The following is a 17,141-nucleotide window of genomic DNA, read 5'->3' on the forward strand; positions in this document are numbered from 1 at the left end:
ACTGTAAGAGCCGACTGGCAATGTAATGCAGATCGCTACTGCAATACAGAGCTACACCGCTAGGGGGCACTGCTGCGGCATCGAGTTAAGTTTACATTGACCTGTACTCTCGTCTCCTATTTCCAATCGGTACTTTGATAAATGCAGTTTTGATCAAAAGTCTAGCCTCCGGGGCCCGAGTCGCATGATGTTGTTATTTTGTTTAAAATACATGTATTAGAAATGGAAAGGAAGATCAAATTCTTTAAAAGTCGCATAATACCGAAAAATTGACATTGTAATATCAAAACATAACTAGGGCATTCCTAACCGAAGGCTTAGAGTTTAAAGCTCAATCCTTTTAAAAATGAACGCTTTGGTCTATTCAAGGAAGCGTCGCGCACTTAAAGCCCCCTAGTCGTTAAATTTGCGGTACAAAAAAATATACGCCACCCAAACGCCTCCTAGCCAAATTGCCGAACCAAAAAGCGAATGTCTCTCCTGTTCATTTCCCCTCATGTCACGGCACAGAAAAAAAAAAACCACAACGCACCGACATTCAGTCCCCCAATCGGCTGGTGTCGGAAAAGTCACATGTGGTGCTTTTTTCTTCTGGTTAGAGAAGGGGGGGGCAGACTTGAGCGGATACGAGCAGCTGCTTGGCTCAGGGCAGAGAGGCGTCGAGCGTCGCCCGACTGATGCTGGAATCGACCGGAGCGCGCAACCCCACGCAGCGCGGCGCCCCACTTGCTACAGAGAAGCCCACAGTCTGGGGTGCTTGGGGAGGGCGATAAGACGGGCAGAGGCGCACATACACACCTAAGGACAGAATGTTCTCCCGAAAGAAACGAGAACTGATCAAAACCCCGTCGATATCAAAGAAGAGCCGGGCAGGAAGCCCCGGACCACAGAACATCTCCGTAAGTTGCAAAGCGTCTTCCGCGATTTCCGAAGTGCAGCCGGACGTCAGTCGGGCACCCAGCGAGACGGCAGGGCCAGGGAGAGATTGCTCAATTATCCGCACGGACACATTTATCCTGGGGCCGGTCTGGAAGGAAGCGCTATACATCTTTTTTTTCCCCTCTCCTTCTTCGTGTATTTTTAGAAGCCTCACAATTTTATTTAGGACCGACCGTGCATGAGCCTTAGCTTAGCCAGTCCCAGACCGTGTTCTGGTGCGCTTCTGAAAGCGAGCGATTCCTGCAAGATAGCTAGATGATGAAATTGCCTTTTAACTTAGTTCGGGTACTCTTTTTAAGATTTGCGTCGAACTCTTTTCCGCGACATTGTGTCTGTGCATAGAGGGGGTGAAACGCTACTTTTTTTTTAAAATCTTTTTTTAAATGCCGATTTACTTTTTCTAAATGTCAGTTTTAACCTCTGCTTGTAGTTACCGCTTTCTGGTAGCGTTTAATGGAAGGGTCGGATGAATGTTTAAAGAAGTGGAAATCTGCACGTTTTGCAGGAGCAGATGTGAAAGGGTCTACAGTCTTTTTTTTGTTATTTTTTTACTGGAGATCGTGGGCAAAACAGCTTGAGCCATATCTGGTCCCGGGGTGAAAAACGTCAAAATTGAGCGTGCTGTGCATCTAAAAAGCCGGAGCGCTAAGCTAGCTGGCATGCGATATTACGACGCCCGTATCTCGTCCACACGGTAACCGAGCTCCGGTGGAGGCGCCTAGTTCTCTTCTCGGGGTGCTATACATTGGGCGAGGATGCTGAAACGGGGCGCAGGGGCGAAAAACAGCTACAGCCCCTACTCGACCGGCCAGAGAAATAAGAAAACCGTGCAGTCTAAAGCGAAAAGCAAACTGGACATCCTGCCCAACAGACCCAACGTGTGGCTCAAACAGGTAAGAGCTCAGCACCCGCCCAGCACCGCCCAGCTCGGGGCAGTGGGAAGGGAAGACGGCCCATTGTTTCAGCCTGGGGGCGACTCGAGTGACACGCCGTCTTGCGTTCAACACGAAGCTGTCATTAATGATGACTGTTTCTAGTTCGAGGGATGGTAGCGTGAATTGCACGGCGTGGTTCTCCGTAAAATGTTTTTTTTTCTTCAAATACGAGACCGTTAAAGCATAATGATGTGTTCATTATTATATGCACCACATTCTGCGTGTATGAATTGCACTAAAGGAACATGTCGAACTTTATTCTGAACAGTAAGGGCTAGCGGACGTTGCCGATTTTAAAACCACGCGTTTTGCAAAGCGTTTTCAGGATCGTAGAAGCGGTGGACACGGTAGTCGTTTCTCCCTCACGGTTTGGGCGTTTTCTGACGTGTGGCGGTTTCAGATGATCGCCTGAAGCCGGTCGCTGGGGATCTGGCGATGACAGTCTGAGTCAGTCCTGATGCGCTGGGCACCCGTTACTACTGAAAACGCCCTGTGATGTCAAATACGGTGCACAAAAAAAATCCCTTTTTGCTCCAGTCATTTTCAGGGTGGTGGGTGGGTGGTTACATTTTTATTGGAAGATTAAACAACAGCTTTTAGAGTTACGGTTCAATGTTTATATCTTGACGTGTTTTTTTTGTAAGCATCAGTATTAATGACTTCGCTCACAATCAGTCTTCACTTTAGAAGTGCTACCCAGTGTCAATTCCTTAAATTCTTATTTCCCAGCCGCGCTTCCATCTCGAAATTAACTATTAACTAGTACAGTCTAAGAGCGCTTTTAGGTTCCCGGCAATACATTTATAAGATTGAAAACTTTCCGACTTGTTTCAGTGAAGAAAAGAGGATTACAATCTCTTATTGGGGCGAATTCGTGGGGATGGCGATTTTGTGTACTGTAAGTTGGAGGAAGTGATGTTGTCTCGGAGGTGCAGGTGCCTCCTGCGGTCACCTCGGCAGCGCCGCCTGCTGGCCAGGCCGCTGTACTGCTGGGTGGGGATTTTCCGCATCTTGCCACCCAGACACGCCAAACAGGACGAGCACGCAAGAGCGCTTCCGGAACACATGGCGTCCTGAGTGACTGAGTGTGATGGTTGTTATCTGTGGGCTCCCAGTGCAACGTCCTCTTTCGCCTACAGTTTTGGTTTTATCAGTTTTCCTTTCTCTGAGCTGCGAAGCCAACTTGCCGGTGATACAAGTAGAATGAAGGGGTAGGGGGGATGAATGCTGACGTGAACAAGTATTTCATTTATAATATTGTAACGCAACGGGGGCTCAGGCGGGCGCCCTTGCCGCATTAGGTCGGCCCCCCACCGTCGGGGGCTCGAACCCGGGACTCCCGCGTCTCTCTGCAGTGACCCAGCCCCGTGAGCTAAAGAGAGATCTCTCTTTAGAGAGCCCGGCCCGGTGAGCTAAAGAGAGATCTCTCTTTAGAGAGCCCGGCCCGGTGACCTAATGCGGCAAGGGCGCCCGCCTGAGCCCCCGTTGCGTTACAATATTTATACATGCCTGTCCGCAGTTGAGGAAATGACTCCGTGCAACTCCTGTGGGGGACAATTCAAGTTTTGTTGCAGCTTTCTAAAGCAGCAAAAAAAATACGACTCTTCTGTGTTGATCATAGCAAGAAAAACGTCCGTTAAGTCAGGGCGAAAGGACACAGATACCATTTTTGTATCTGTGGGTTGTTGCCATATCATTTCAGGTGGATGGATGGGTTATGACAGATAAATGTTTGACAAACACGGTGGAGCTCTGTACAGAAACAGGGGGGGCAGGGCTGGTGTTCATAGGTTGTGTGCAATTAATGTGAAGTAATCTAGTAATCTCCTGTCCTGGAGGGGTCATCACCTTGCAGGTATTCATTGCACTGGATCTCGTTGATTTAAACAGTGGTGAGACGGGACAGAGGTATCGCCTTTCAGCCACTTCTTACTTGTCAAAGCTGGGAAGAGCCCCGGGAGACTGGCAGGATTGTGAGTGTACAGTACACGGGCTGTGCACCGCTGTCATCCGCTAAGATCAGAAAAAACGGGAGCACAAGACATGGGATTGCTGGTCTCGGCAGCGTAGGTTCCCATGCCGCTGTTGTGATCCTCTGTTCTCTGGCCGCTGTGGGTGCAGTGAGCGTGATCAGGAAAAGATTGCACCACCGAGTCTTGTGAAAGTGCGTCACCCAGCAGCTGTTTACAATCGGGCGGCTCTGGCTGTCGTAACGTCCTTTCGTGATCGGAGGGGCAGCGTTACAGAAGGCATCTTGCGGCTCATGCGTCAGGTCAGGGTTTTTTTTGGGGGGGGGGGTTTGTTTGGAGCAGGAAATGGCAGGCCCGGTGGTGCAATTGTTAGCGTTGCAGCCTCGCAGCGCTGGGGTCTCGGTCTGAATTCAGGATCTGGGGTGCTGTCTGGGTGGAGTTTGCATGTTCCCCCCCGTGTTTGCTGGGTTACCTCCGGGTGCTCCGAGTCCTTCCAACAGCCTATAGACCTGCTGGTTGGTTAATTAGTGTCTGGGGAAAATTGGCCCTGGTGTGAGTGTCAGTGTCTGGCCTGTGATGGACCCGTGTCCTGCCCAGGGTGTACCCTGCCTTGTGCCAGTTGCTTGCTGGGATAGGCTCCAGCTCCTCTGCAGCCTTGTTGTGTATGAAGTATGGGGCGGGGGGGATGAAATAGGAGAGTCTTCAGCACCAGAACCATCTCTTACTGGTTCAAGTCTTGTCAACAGGTGTTGAGGTATTCAGGGGGTTACTGGAGTATGGAGATGTGGCTTAGAGGGGTGCTTTCAGTCCAACTTGGCTTCAGCTAACCCAATTGCATGACAATCCCTGGGAAGTTCTGTTTACAGTCAGCAAGTGACACGGCCTACAATGAAACTGGAAGTCTACTGATTCTAAGGCTGCTCCAGCTCTGTGATTAATGAGCTTCCCGCAGGGCGTGTGGTGAATCAATTGAGCAGGTTCCTCAGAACAAACTCAGGACATTTCGCCTCTGGAATCCACCCAACTCTCCACTTAATGGCTTCTCCCTTTAAAGCCTTGTTTTCACTTCGTCCATCAAAGTCTTCCAGAAAAACTCCCATTGCATCACAAGATCACAACGCGCAGTTGTGCTGGTGCTCAGTGTCCTGTTTGTGGCTGTGCATGACGAGCAGATTGGCTGGAGGGGTTTTTTCCTGCTGGTGAATTTGTTATGCTTGGATCAAAGATGACTCGACTGTGCTTTCTCACTGTGTGTGAACTCCACTCTGCACACAAAATCAAACCGTACAGGACAGCTCAGTGTTAATACGAGAAGCCTGATAGATAGATACTTAATTGATCCCGTGAGGGAACTTTCAGTGCAGCAGCAGCTTAACACAAACAACACAGCAACAGTGTAATGAATGATACAATAATAATAATACAATACATACAATACAATCAGTACAGTGAGAAGTGCAACAAGAAGAGTTACTCACAGTCCAGAACACACAAAGAACAAACCAGAACAGAACATGCATATACATAAGCATATCAAATTAACATTTTCAAATTTGCAAAATGCCTGAGCTGACTGTTTGCCTACGTTTTCAACATTCAGCGACTTTCAAAATGTTTGACAAGGGTTTTATAACCACACGTTTTGTAAAAAATTTCCAGCAACTTAGAAACACTATACACCTGACTGACTGGAACATTGCAGTCAATGCATTGCAGTCTCTGTAAAATGACGGAGTTGTTGTTTGACCCAAACTGTGTGGTATGTCCACATCAATCACCTCCTGCTATCAGTGCAGCTTTCCCCACAATATCCTTCCTGCTTATATATATTGTGTGACTGGTGCTTTCCATACAGCTCACACTATACTGCGTCTGCACAACCTGAGGAATGGGGGCGTTTGAACGAGGAAAGGGACAGGGCAATTATTTTTAAAAACAGGACATAGTCATTGCAGAATCTTTCCATCATGGGATGCATCACTGTGTTCATAAGTTCTCCATGCGAAGGAGGAAGGAGAGTTTCTTCCAGGAAGTGATACCCCCAGCACAGCCTAGCGATTTAACTTTTGGATCTGACAGTATAGTGGCTGTAGCTGCAGTGAGCTCTTCAGTGAGGTTTACGCATCACATCGACAGCCGCCCATGAAACGGGCTGAGGAGACTTCAGATTGGAGGTCCTCATGCCTCATTTGCCCTGATCTGCATTCCATTGCTAATAACCCAGCCTGCACTGCTTTGCAAGGAAAGCAGTGGCCCATGCTGGCGCCATAACGCCTGTTCTTTTTAGCTTTACTGTTCCGGTTCTGCACAAGCCATTTCTAACCCCTCATTGGAATGTCTGCTTCCATCCTCCCATCACCTCCTCCATCTCATTTCATCTCTCTCTTTCTCTCCCTCCTGTTTTTGTAACCCAGCTTTCCGTTCTCCAGGAGCAACCCCGCAAGGACACCGGAGATGCCCCCACAGCCACCGCCTCCCCCTACCTGGACGCCTCCGCCTGCTCTGGGACCCCTTCCCCGCTCTCCAAACTGGCCAGCTGCCCCTCTCCGGTGGCCACCCTCAAGCGGCCGGCTGCCCTGAGCCGCCACGGCAGTGCGGTCGGCTTCCCCCTGCAGGGCACGGGCACCTGGGGGTTCAGCAAGGCCCACAAGGGGCCACTGGCGCACAGCCCGACGGCGGAGCACGGGGAGGGCACCGTCATCGAGGTGGAGGACATCTCCCAGCTGCTGCGGGACGTGGCGCGCTTCGCCGAGGGGGTGGAGAAGCTCAAAGACGTGGTCCTGGGGGAAGGTAGGCAGGGATGTCGGCTGTCACTCTGCGCCAAACTCCTTTGCACTGTCGCCAAGCTCGGACACCTGGAGCGTTGTCCTTGCCCTGGCTTTTGTGCGGTAGATCTCTAGCTGCGCAGTTTTTGTTAAGTTGAGGAATGACTGGGGTGAGAGTGTAGTCAATCTGGGAGATGGTACTGCCTTATGCACAGGCTCACATCAATCTATGCTGTGTGTAGTTCTGTATAGTATACGTTTTTTTTTTAAGCCAAATGTCTCATCTGTTATGTCACACTTTAAAGACCTGTGAACTGGCCACATGTGTGTGTGTGTGTGTGTGTTCGAGTTTCTGTGGGCAAACGTTTGTAAGAATCTTTGCACGTATGTGCTCCTGTGATCCCCTCGCTGACACCACGTGCTGTGCGCGCTGGAGTCAGGGGGTAGGGCTGACACGGCAGGTTAGCTCAAGCAACCTTCAGCTTCCTCTTGTGTTTAGAGCTTTGCGGTCAACCGCGCTCTGGCAGGAAATGAGACTCTTGTTTTTGTCAGCGATGAGAATCGTCTCTTACCATGTTTGAGACGAAGTGAAGGTGTGCGTCTTTCTCTCTCCCTCATGGTGCTTTTTGGGAAGAACAAGGTGCTTAGCAAATCAAAATTATTTTTTAGGGATGGATAGTGACTCAGAACAGTAGTGTTTTATGTGTGGTTTGGCCTGAAGAGGGAGAGGATGAAATGTCATGCCACTAAGATGTTTTTTTTCCAGAGCAACGTAAATGCAGATTAAAAATCAGATATCTTGCAAGTCTAACTTAGAAGAACGTCACGTGCTGTAAAGGTTCTGGGACACCAAGCTGCACATGCAGCAGAAACAAAGAGTCCATCTGGGGCTTTCGTGCCTGTTTCCTCATTGAAGTACAGCTGCTTTGAACCCGAAGAGAGATTCTTTACCGCAAATTGAGTCACCACAATGAACGAACCTGGCCTTTGCTTTGTTGAAAGATTTCTGCTTCGAATAGAATTTCCATTCCAGAAACCTTTATCGAGATGGTCTTAATTAAGCTCGAGGGGAAATGAAGCAGAGTCTTGAGTGGTGGGAATGAGGGTCACAATTCTCAGACCAGAAATAAACTGAGGAGGTGAGGGAACATTGGCTCTCCTGTGTGCGATCTACCACCTTTAAAAGACTTCACTGAATGCCTAACACTACCACACCTGTGCTTGGTTAACCTCATTCACATGCGCGATGCCCAGTTTAAACAACGGGCAGTCCTGTTGATATATGGAGAGTACAGCGCTTTCACTGACCTGAGAGAGAACGGTGACTCCTTTTGTTTCGTTTTCCGAGTTCGGAATGGGGGCTGGGGAGGGGGTGAGGATGCCGGATGGTGGACTCCTCATAAATCTGTTCAGTGCCCCACTGCCAGAACACAGAACAAGCTGGGGAGGGATCAGTTGTCAGGATAACAGAACTTCCTGTCAATGCGGCTATTTTCATCAACGTGGCTTCCTGTTTACAATCTCCAGGCAGGGCTGACTGTTGGTGGTTTGTGAGATAAGCTGTATGTAACATCTGCCTTGGGGCCTGCTGAGCCTGGGGCCCTAGTTTTTGGCAGTCCAGGAATTGGGCTCCTCTTTTCAGGGAACCTCCCTGTGCTCCTCCTGGTAGAGGCAGAGAAACGACCCTGAATATGCCATTTCTTTTTTTAAGGTGCTTACTTTATAAGAACTAAAGGTCTTGCTTTTAAAGAGGGAGAGGAGCTGTATTTTTTCCATTTTTGAACACTTGCATCGATGGTTTATTTTTTATCAGATTTTAAAGCTTCGGAAATTATCTACATCCTGAATCAATATCGAATCGTTTTTTTTTTAGGAACCAGTCTATTAAGAGGACTTCTTCCTTTCCATGCTGGTTTCACCAACGTGGAAACATTTGTCAGAAATATGTAGATCTTGGAAATATAAATTAATTGAATCGAAAAAACTGAACAGTTTTTGAGAAAAGTGTTAAATATCAATAAAGTATACACACTTCAACAAAGATAGATTTTAGTAAGATTTAAGGTTTGAAAAATAGCTGAGAGGTTATAGGGGTTTTATATAAATTTTAACTTGATAAATTTAAAAGATTCAAGTCTAATCATCAACTAAATTGAGGGTCTTAGTGTCTGATCCTGTAAGGCTGTCTTCTGGGTTTTTTTTAAGCTTGAAATTTAACCTAAGTTTTGTCTACATTAGACATTTAGGATTGTTCAAACGTTCTTTACACTGTCTTGCACAAGACACTCCATTCATTAAAGATGTAGCTACTGATTATTCAGCTGAGAGTCTAGTTATGAGTAGAGCAATTAAGTTCTTACTGAAATGAGAATGTGGAACAAAACCAGAAGACACTGGGACCGTTGATCTAAATGAGTGGTTAGACACATGCTAAATCTACTTTTGTGACACTAAATACACAACAGGTAGGGTTTTAGTCATTGCTCACTTATTCTGTAAATAGATTTAAAAATTCCATCCCTTAAGCTAATCAAAATGTGACCTGAGCACCTTTCCCTATCGTTCTGCAACCACATTTAAATTCATCTGTAGCAAGAAGGTGTGTCTTTTGAGAAACCAGTCAGTGAAGCCGTTGTGGTCAGACAGGTGACTCAATTTCAAGACAAAAAAAACCATCTATTGAATCTGTACCTGATGTACTTTCGTTTCTGGTCTAGTAGGAACTTATAAACAGCAGAAAAGTCCAGAAAAAATACTGCAGATGTGCTCTAAGGTGGGGGTTCCCAATATAACCCCTGGGGACCCCCATGCATGCCGGTTTTCATCGCTGCCGAGCTTTGCTCAGACGTGCTGGTGACTGAACCAGCAAGGTGTTTGGATGGAGCCTTTGCGATGTGTTTTTTGTCCCCTCACTCAAAGGTTGGGGGTCTCAAGCCACTTCAAAAACACCGCAGTTAAAAAGCACACCCCTACAGCTGAATGAACTGAACGCAATTAAAAATGTTCAAATGAAGCCGGAGCTTTGGTCAATCAGGGGCTCGGTTATTTCATTGAGCGCTCGGGTGGACGGAAAACCAGCAGGTGTGAGAGTCCCCAGGATTAGGAGCCCCTGTTGTAAAGGTGTTTTGGGGTTCAGTTTCAAGCCTGTTGAGGCTACAGCTGAGCTCTGAGTGGTGAGGCAGAATGACAGGGGGGCATTTCAGCACCTCAGTCTTGCAGGGCTCGGTACGGAGCGCGCTGGGTTTCAAAAGCAGGAGCAACCTTAGAAAAGCAATAAATCCCTATAATTGATGGTCTGAAAATGTTGTGGAAATCAGGAAGAGGTGTGCGTGGGGGTGGCGGGGGTGTTAACCTAGTTTTGCAGAGAACTCTTCTGAGCGCATCCTGCCCGAGTTCATGCCTGGAGATCTTCCGATAGCTCAGGCCTGACTCAAACATATCCTGTCTGTGAGGCTGGAGCAGGAACCTGATGTGCAAATAAGAGCCACTGCTGTTGTTTTTTTAAATCTTTATTCTTGAAGTAACTTGGAGATGGTTTGCCTGGTCTTATATGATGCCTGTTATTTTTCGTCTGGTCTTGACACACACGTCGGGAACCATTCTGCAGCCCCAGCCTCTGGGCAGTGAGGGGAATTTGTTTTACGCTAAAAGCTGAGCAGAGCAGGGAAGCCACCTTATCTGCCCTCTGCCTGATGGCACCGATTCCGGAAACTGACTTTGTGTGTGTGTGTGTTTGTGGGGGTGGGGGTATGCCTGCTCAGTCTGCTCAGGGAGTGAGTGCCTCTTGTATCGAGAAAAAATAATAATATCCTTTTCGTTAATTAAGGAAAATCCTCTTGTGAAGTAAAACATGTTTATAACCCAGGTGGCACAGGGGTTAGCCTTGCTTCCTCACAGTGCTGGGACCTTGGGTTCAATTCCTGGGGTGCTGTCTGTGTGGAGTTTGTATGTTCTTCCCCATTTATGTGGGTTTCCTCCCGGTGCTCCAGTTTTCTCCCACAGTCCAAAGACATGCTGGTGGGTTCATTGACCTCTGTGAAAACTGGCCCTGGTGTGAGTGTGTGTGTCTGGCCTGTGATGGACTGGTGTCCCTTTCAGAGTGTAGCCTGCCTTGTGCCTGTTGCTTGCTGGAATAGACCCCCATCCCTCAACTGAAAGGAGTAGTTAGAAAATGGATAGGTGTGTGGATGTTATAACCCAAAATAAATGAATTAAAAACTCTGTTGCTTCCTCAACCTGAAACACGAACCTGACTCTGACGTGTTTCACCTGTCACACGTGGGTGACTGAACATAGCACCATATTCCTCTTTTTTGCAGCCTTTTCTCTCGTTTACTCATGTTCAAGTATTTGTATAGAATTTCCGCACATGCTTGCATTTTACGGATGCAGTGTTGTACGTCTTAACTTTCAGTCTGGTCTGTGCTTCTTTTTTGCCTGCCTTGCATTAAGATAAATTCAAATAACGGTATGTATTTTTAAAAAACATCTCTCACCTCAGCTACTGATACAAGGCTTTGAAATGTGCTGGGAATGATTGAAAATCCACTGTGAAGCAGTACAGAGCCTAGGGCCGGCTGTACAGTTAGTGTGCCGAAGTTGACTAAGTCCATGGACCTCTTTGCAGTGAGCTGTGCTCCCGGGAGGGAGGGGGCGGGGGCGGGGGCGGGGGGGGGGTTCTGAGTGATTGTCTGGACCACTGGTGTGAGAGCTACTGAGCTACAGACAGGAAGAGGAAAGTAGCAAGTTACAGAGCTGCAGCAGGAGATGAGCTCACGGCATTAACAGGCATTTCAGAAATCCTGTGGCGTTAGCCAGTCCTCAGAGACACGCACAGCCGCCTTTGCTTTGAAAAAACGAAGCTGCCTTTGGTTTTCTGGCGTTGTAGCTCTTGGGTTGTCTCGTGCCTTAGCGTTGAGTGTGCGTGCATGAGGCTTTCCTGTAGGGTTCTATGCCAGGACTTCAGCTGCATGGTTAAGACAGCCCTGACGGCCAACCAGTCGAGTTAGCCAAGCCAAGTGTGGTGGAAACAAATAGTTTTCTGTGCATCTGAACCCGAATGTCCATGCTGCTGCAGCAGTATTGACATTCCTGCTGAGATAAAGGGGGGCAGTATTTTATCTTATGTGCTTGGATCAGCCTAAAGTCTTTATCCCAATGTGCACGACTCTCAGAAGAAAGTTCCCAGTTGTCACAGCTGTGCTCTCTCTTCCCCCAAGTTCTAAAAAAAAGCCCCGAGGAGCTCTGTAGCAGATGTTTCTCAGCCTTGTTCACGATGGCAGAGCTCTCAGAGTTGTTCCGTTCTGAAACAGCGAGATAAGATCCTTGGATCAATGAGCTCCTGCAAACTAAATGAGCTAGATGAGCCGAATTGATTTTTCTGGTTTTAAAATGACGATGTTATGTTCTGAGCCCATCCTTAATTATGTATCTGCAGTAATTATCAGCCATTTAGAAGAATCGGCAAGCTGTGTCTGCCCCAGTCCTGCTGTACTCTGGATTCAAAGGCAACAATAACATATGGGATTTCAATTTGAAGTGAAACTATTCTCTAGGTAAACCATAGCCCTGGAGAATCACCAGGGGACTACAGTATGTATTTATAGATGGACGGGCGGATCATATCACTGTGCCCTTTGTAATTGTGTTTAGCACCTGTCCCCTGGTAGTGTGGTCGGTACACGGTTCGCTGTTCAGAATCTGAATTGCTGTGGAGGCTTGAGTGGTTGTAATTGTAATGACTTGCTTGCACGTTGCACTAGTAATCAGTTGACCATGCCCTGCTTCAAGCCAATGATTATGTTAGCGCTCTCACTGGGACGATCCCACAGCGCCAGAATAACTGAGAGTGCCCTCTGTGCTTGGAATGGGGGTCACCCACATTGCGTTACCATCATGGTGCCTTAGACTGGTGCTGGTGAACTTGTGCACTTGCTCAGTCAGGTGTCTCACTAATAAACGTCCCATGGAAACCCTGACCTGTGGCAACATGTTCCGCCAGTGTTGTATTCGTGGTCACAGGTGAAAAGAAAAGGGATTCGGGAACTGAAATTGTTTTAATTTAAAACACAGGATTAAAGCTCCAGTGGGGGGGTTGTATAAAAGCCTGCACTTTGATCGCTGTAACATTGGACATCTTTGACGTTTTGGATTTTAATGTCATGTATTGTCACACAGCTTTGTTAAGTGCCTTGGGGCCACCTTGTTGTGAAAGGCGCCATATAAAAATAAATTAAATTGAACTGATCGTTGTCTCCATTTGAAAATAGAGATCACTGAAAGAAGGCCTGTGTATAAAGACATACATGCATACAAGGGATACATGTTGTGGTAAGAATGTGAAAACGGATTTCAGATAAGGCATAAATATTTAATCAGGGATTGCAGGCTTTTACATCAATGCCTCACTCAGCCTACGGATGCTAAGCAAGGCAATTGTAGCCTGGGTTTAACTGTTGTGCGTTCCCAGGAATAATATTTCTCACATATGAGTAGCATATGAGGGCTTCTTTGGAGTGCTGCTTTAAAAATACCTTTGAAACAGAAAGGATTTAATTTTTAAAATACTGAGCAAATGAATAGCATTTGGCTCTGCCCCAACATTCAGTCGGAGTTTACCACAGAGATTAACCACTCTCTGTAGCTCATTCTCAGGGTCTTTAAACTTCTGTTTTGATCTTGTGAGTTTTGAGACTTCTTTTTGAAGACAGATTACTGGCTGTACAGTGTGCAGTCCTGCCATGCTCCAGTTGGCTGACAGATTGCACTGTTATTTATGCCATTCTGCCTTTTGCACAAACAGTAACAGGATGTACATCTACAGCCTATACTGACTGTTCTCTTTCTGCCTCTGCCTGGCCAGTAAGCACTATGGTTAAAAAGTGCTAAGAGAACCACTCTAAGCAAGGCATTGCTGTGTTTCAGTATTTCAAAATGTAATAACATCATAGACATCTGTGCATAGAATGGATGTAACCACACATTTGAATTTATGCTTTCTAAATCTAAACAGTATACAGTGTTCTAACCCCAAAATCTGGTTGTGAGTGTCTCATACGAAACACACTTGAACCTGACCACTACAGTAGCTTGCCTGCAAGAGACTCTTATTGTTGGCACACAGATACGTGAGACACACGTTAATGCAGACTATTAAGTGAACCTAACATGTCCTTGGACTGATAATGGCATCAGCTGATGTCTTATTGAAGGATATTTGCCAACTACAAGAGCAATTGACTGTGCAAATAATACCAACCAAAAAAGGAATTGGGAACTGGAAATTGGTTTTATTTTGTACTATGTCCTGCAATCTGACATTTATTTGTAGGTACAGGATGAAATCTTTGTGACGTTTGAATAAATTGTCCATTAGCCGATTGGCATCAGTGTTATTTTATTTTGTGTTGTGATGTCTGGTTAAAGAAAGGATTTACCGAATGTCCTTCATGCTCAGTTCTGAACTCTCCTGTTATCTCAGCACCTGGGCTTTGAAAATCCCTCTTTATTACCTCATCAAGCAGATAGACGCTCTGTTTTTATTGAGCTGTATTTGGATTGATTAAAATAATGTCCAGGGCACTGAGCAGTATGTATAAATGTTCAGAGCACCACTCTGAGCAAGGCTTTGATGTACTTGGAGTAAGTTCCATTGGTGAAGCAGTTTCTCATTTCTTTCCCTGATCTGCTGTGCACTGTGGTACCAATACCTGTTCCCAGTCTGAATTTTTGGGGTGTTTGGACAGACGTCCAGCACTGGTGGCTGAGCAATGGCTTCTTTACCGCTGATGTGCATCCGTGATCTAGATGGGGGGTTTTCAGGTTTCCCAGGCTGTGTTCCAGTCCCAGCTCCTTTGACCTGGTCGGTCTTCCTGTTTTGCAGATAAGCAGGAGAACAGGAGGCCTCTTGCCCATGAGTGCCTGGGTGAAGTGCTACGGATCTTGCGCCAGGTGATCAGCAAATACCCGCTGCTGAACACGGTGGAGACCCTCACTGCCGCCGGCACCCTCATCTCCAAGGTCAAAGGTAACGCACCTCACACTCCCTGCCGGGCCACCCTTCGCTGCTCCAGTGCAAGAGAGCTCCTGATCCATCACCCCGATTCACAGATATTAAAGCAAGGCACATGGGCTGCACCACGATCTCTCAAACTGGACATCAGCTGCTTGAGCTCTGCGAATTGCCTGTTCATTCAGGCCTGTCCGCTGTAGAACGGGTCTAAACCAGGGCCCATCCATGTACTTCCCTTCCTAACCCCTTTTTCTAACTTCCTGATTAAGTTGATACTGGGTGGAAGTGCGAATCACTTCAGTGGAGTGTATTAGGATAGCTCTGGGTGGAAGCTTCTCTCCATTAGGGGGCAATCGGAACAAGACTGAAGCTCTGCTGTGATCTTATCCATGGCTTATCAATGGGATGGGTCTGTCTCACAGATCATTGCACTAAAGAGTCTGGCTCATACTGTGCCTGTTGTCAGAAGCCCATTAATGGCACAACATGCACTTACATACGTTAACAGGTTCATAGAGCAATGGCACTCATTACCCTGAATGCCTACTGCCTGCAATGTATGAGTAGATATATATGGAACTAAACTGAAAGCCTTCTAAAACTCTATGCTGTATCTGTATGATCTCATTATATCATTTACTGCTGTTGCTTAAAACAACCAACACTCTTGGCTTGTATTAACTTATCTTCCTAAAGTTCCCCATTAGTTCCATTGATGAAGCAGCTTCTCACTCCTCTCCCTGTGCTCTGCGGCTGTGGTAATATCGCCCAAACCGTTTTCTAGTTTATTCCAGTGCACTTTTCTTTCCCTTTCCCTCTGCCATTCTGAAATCCTTATTTGTCTGTGCTTGCAGTTTATCGCACTTAAAGTTCCTCTAGCTGGATGTTTGTCTCTTTAAGGCAATTTAACAGAGTGCATGCAATATTCGTAAATCGTTTTGTGTATAACAGATGTCACAGTGTGGAAAGGACACTCCTGCTGTAACACCATTAACCAGGTCACACAGGAGGATGTGGAATACCCTGTATAAATCACTTACACCTCCAGCACAGATGTTATTGTTATGCCACTGCAGCATGTTCACATCAGCCCTGGTGTGATTCTCCAGTTCATTGGTTTTCCTGTTGCAACTCGTCCCAGATGGCCAAATAAAGTTACAGCCGCAGAAGCAGAATTAGAAGAAAGTTCTGACTCACTACAAAACATGGCGATCCAAATTGAGACCACTCCAGGGAGTTCTGTCGAAACATTACGGTTATATCCCAGTGTTGTCATAGGCCAAACATAACATCAACGCAACACTGCTGCAACACTCCCCTGGCGGTTTGTGATTTCGCAATATTCTGACATCTTGAAAATGTGCGCTAAACATCCACCCACCGGGTCATCTAAAAACACCATGCAAAGGTGAGGGACTTTGAGTCTGAATGTCTCACAGAAGCAGAACTGCTCCCTTCCAGTAACGTTGTAAGAACGTTTTCTAAAACACTGTGTCTGACGTAGGCAAACCACAACCTATTAGGAAATGTCGGTACACTGTTCTGTGTTGCCTGGAACAGAGAACTTGATGACTGTCCTCTCTATGGCAGGCTTCCATTATGAGACCACTGTGGAGGCGGACAAGAAGGACTTCGAGAAGGCGATTGAGACGATAGCCGTGGCCTTCAGCAGCAAGTGAGTGGCCCTCCCCTGTTATTCCACTGCACTCCCATTCAAGCTTGTTCCATCCTTCCACCATTGGCACATGGTTTTATTCAGTACAGGGTCACCAGGGACATCAGAGCCTAACCTGGCAAGCAATGGGATGCCAGTGCATTGCGCAGGGCATGCACACACACACACCAGGGCCATTTTTCCAAGAAGCCAATTAGCCTCCCAGCATGTCTTTGGACAATGGGAGGAAACCCATGTGAATACGGGGAAAACATGCAAACTCCACACAGACAGCACCCCAGGTTGAACCCAAGGATGCAAGACAGCAATGCGAAACACTGTCTTGCCCATACCTTCTGTTCCATTTATCCTTATTTAATTAAGCTACAGCCATTCAGTCAATTTATTTACAGATCAATTAAACAATTAAGTGTCACACTGGATCAAAGACCTACAATAGAACTAAACTGAAGTGCCAAGGTTGTATATTGTACGGGAGTGATATTAGACTCTAAGATCCAGTTTTGGTGGAACAGGCCTAGATTAGTTTAATTTGCTACAGCACATAATGTCTTGGAGGATTAGGGATGACGTTCACAACAAGTTTGTTTGAGCCTATTGCCGAAACACCAAAAGTTTGCAAACTTGTGTGGTGTAAGTTAAAGGCGAAATATCAATGTTCCAAGCAAAATATCACAAAATATTGTGTCATTTATCCTTTCCTGATTAGCAACAATGCACTGCAGCAGGCACCAGCATGCTAAACCACAAAACCTGCTCTACAGCCATGCTTTTGTGCTTAAAAGCACACATTTCCTTATTGATCCCTGTATCTTATTAAGGCCTTTCTTGAAAGATCTTGGGACA

The 17,141-nt window shown here is 46.6% G+C and overlaps 1 protein-coding gene across 5 annotated transcripts in view; it reads left to right on the forward strand.

Moving 5' to 3' along the window:
* Nucleotides 1-609: 609 nt before the first annotated feature.
* Nucleotides 610-17,141, forward strand: part of arhgap45b (Rho GTPase activating protein 45b) — a 37,014-nt gene continuing 20,482 nt past the window's right edge. For 2 of the 5 annotated variants that reach the window (XM_088621819.1, XM_088621821.1), the window contains exons 1-4: nt 927-1,832; nt 6,259-6,634; nt 14,492-14,635; nt 16,211-16,295. In XM_088621819.1, the coding sequence (XP_088477945.1) occupies nt 1,695-1,832; nt 6,259-6,634; nt 14,492-14,635; nt 16,211-16,295 (743 nt within the window). In that variant the 5' untranslated portion in view covers nt 927-1,694. Of the gene's footprint in view, nt 900-926; nt 1,833-6,258; nt 6,635-14,491; nt 14,636-16,210; nt 16,296-17,141 lie in introns of those variants that run through there. The other 3 variants (XM_088621822.1, XM_088621824.1, XM_088621820.1) reach the window with 3 other exon arrangements.

The sequence above is a fragment of the Lepisosteus platostomus genome, chromosome 27, assembly GCF_059453375.1.
Source record: "Lepisosteus platostomus isolate fLepPlt1 chromosome 27, fLepPlt1.hap1, whole genome shotgun sequence".
NCBI classification, from domain to species: domain Eukaryota; kingdom Metazoa; phylum Chordata; class Actinopteri; order Semionotiformes; family Lepisosteidae; genus Lepisosteus; species Lepisosteus platostomus.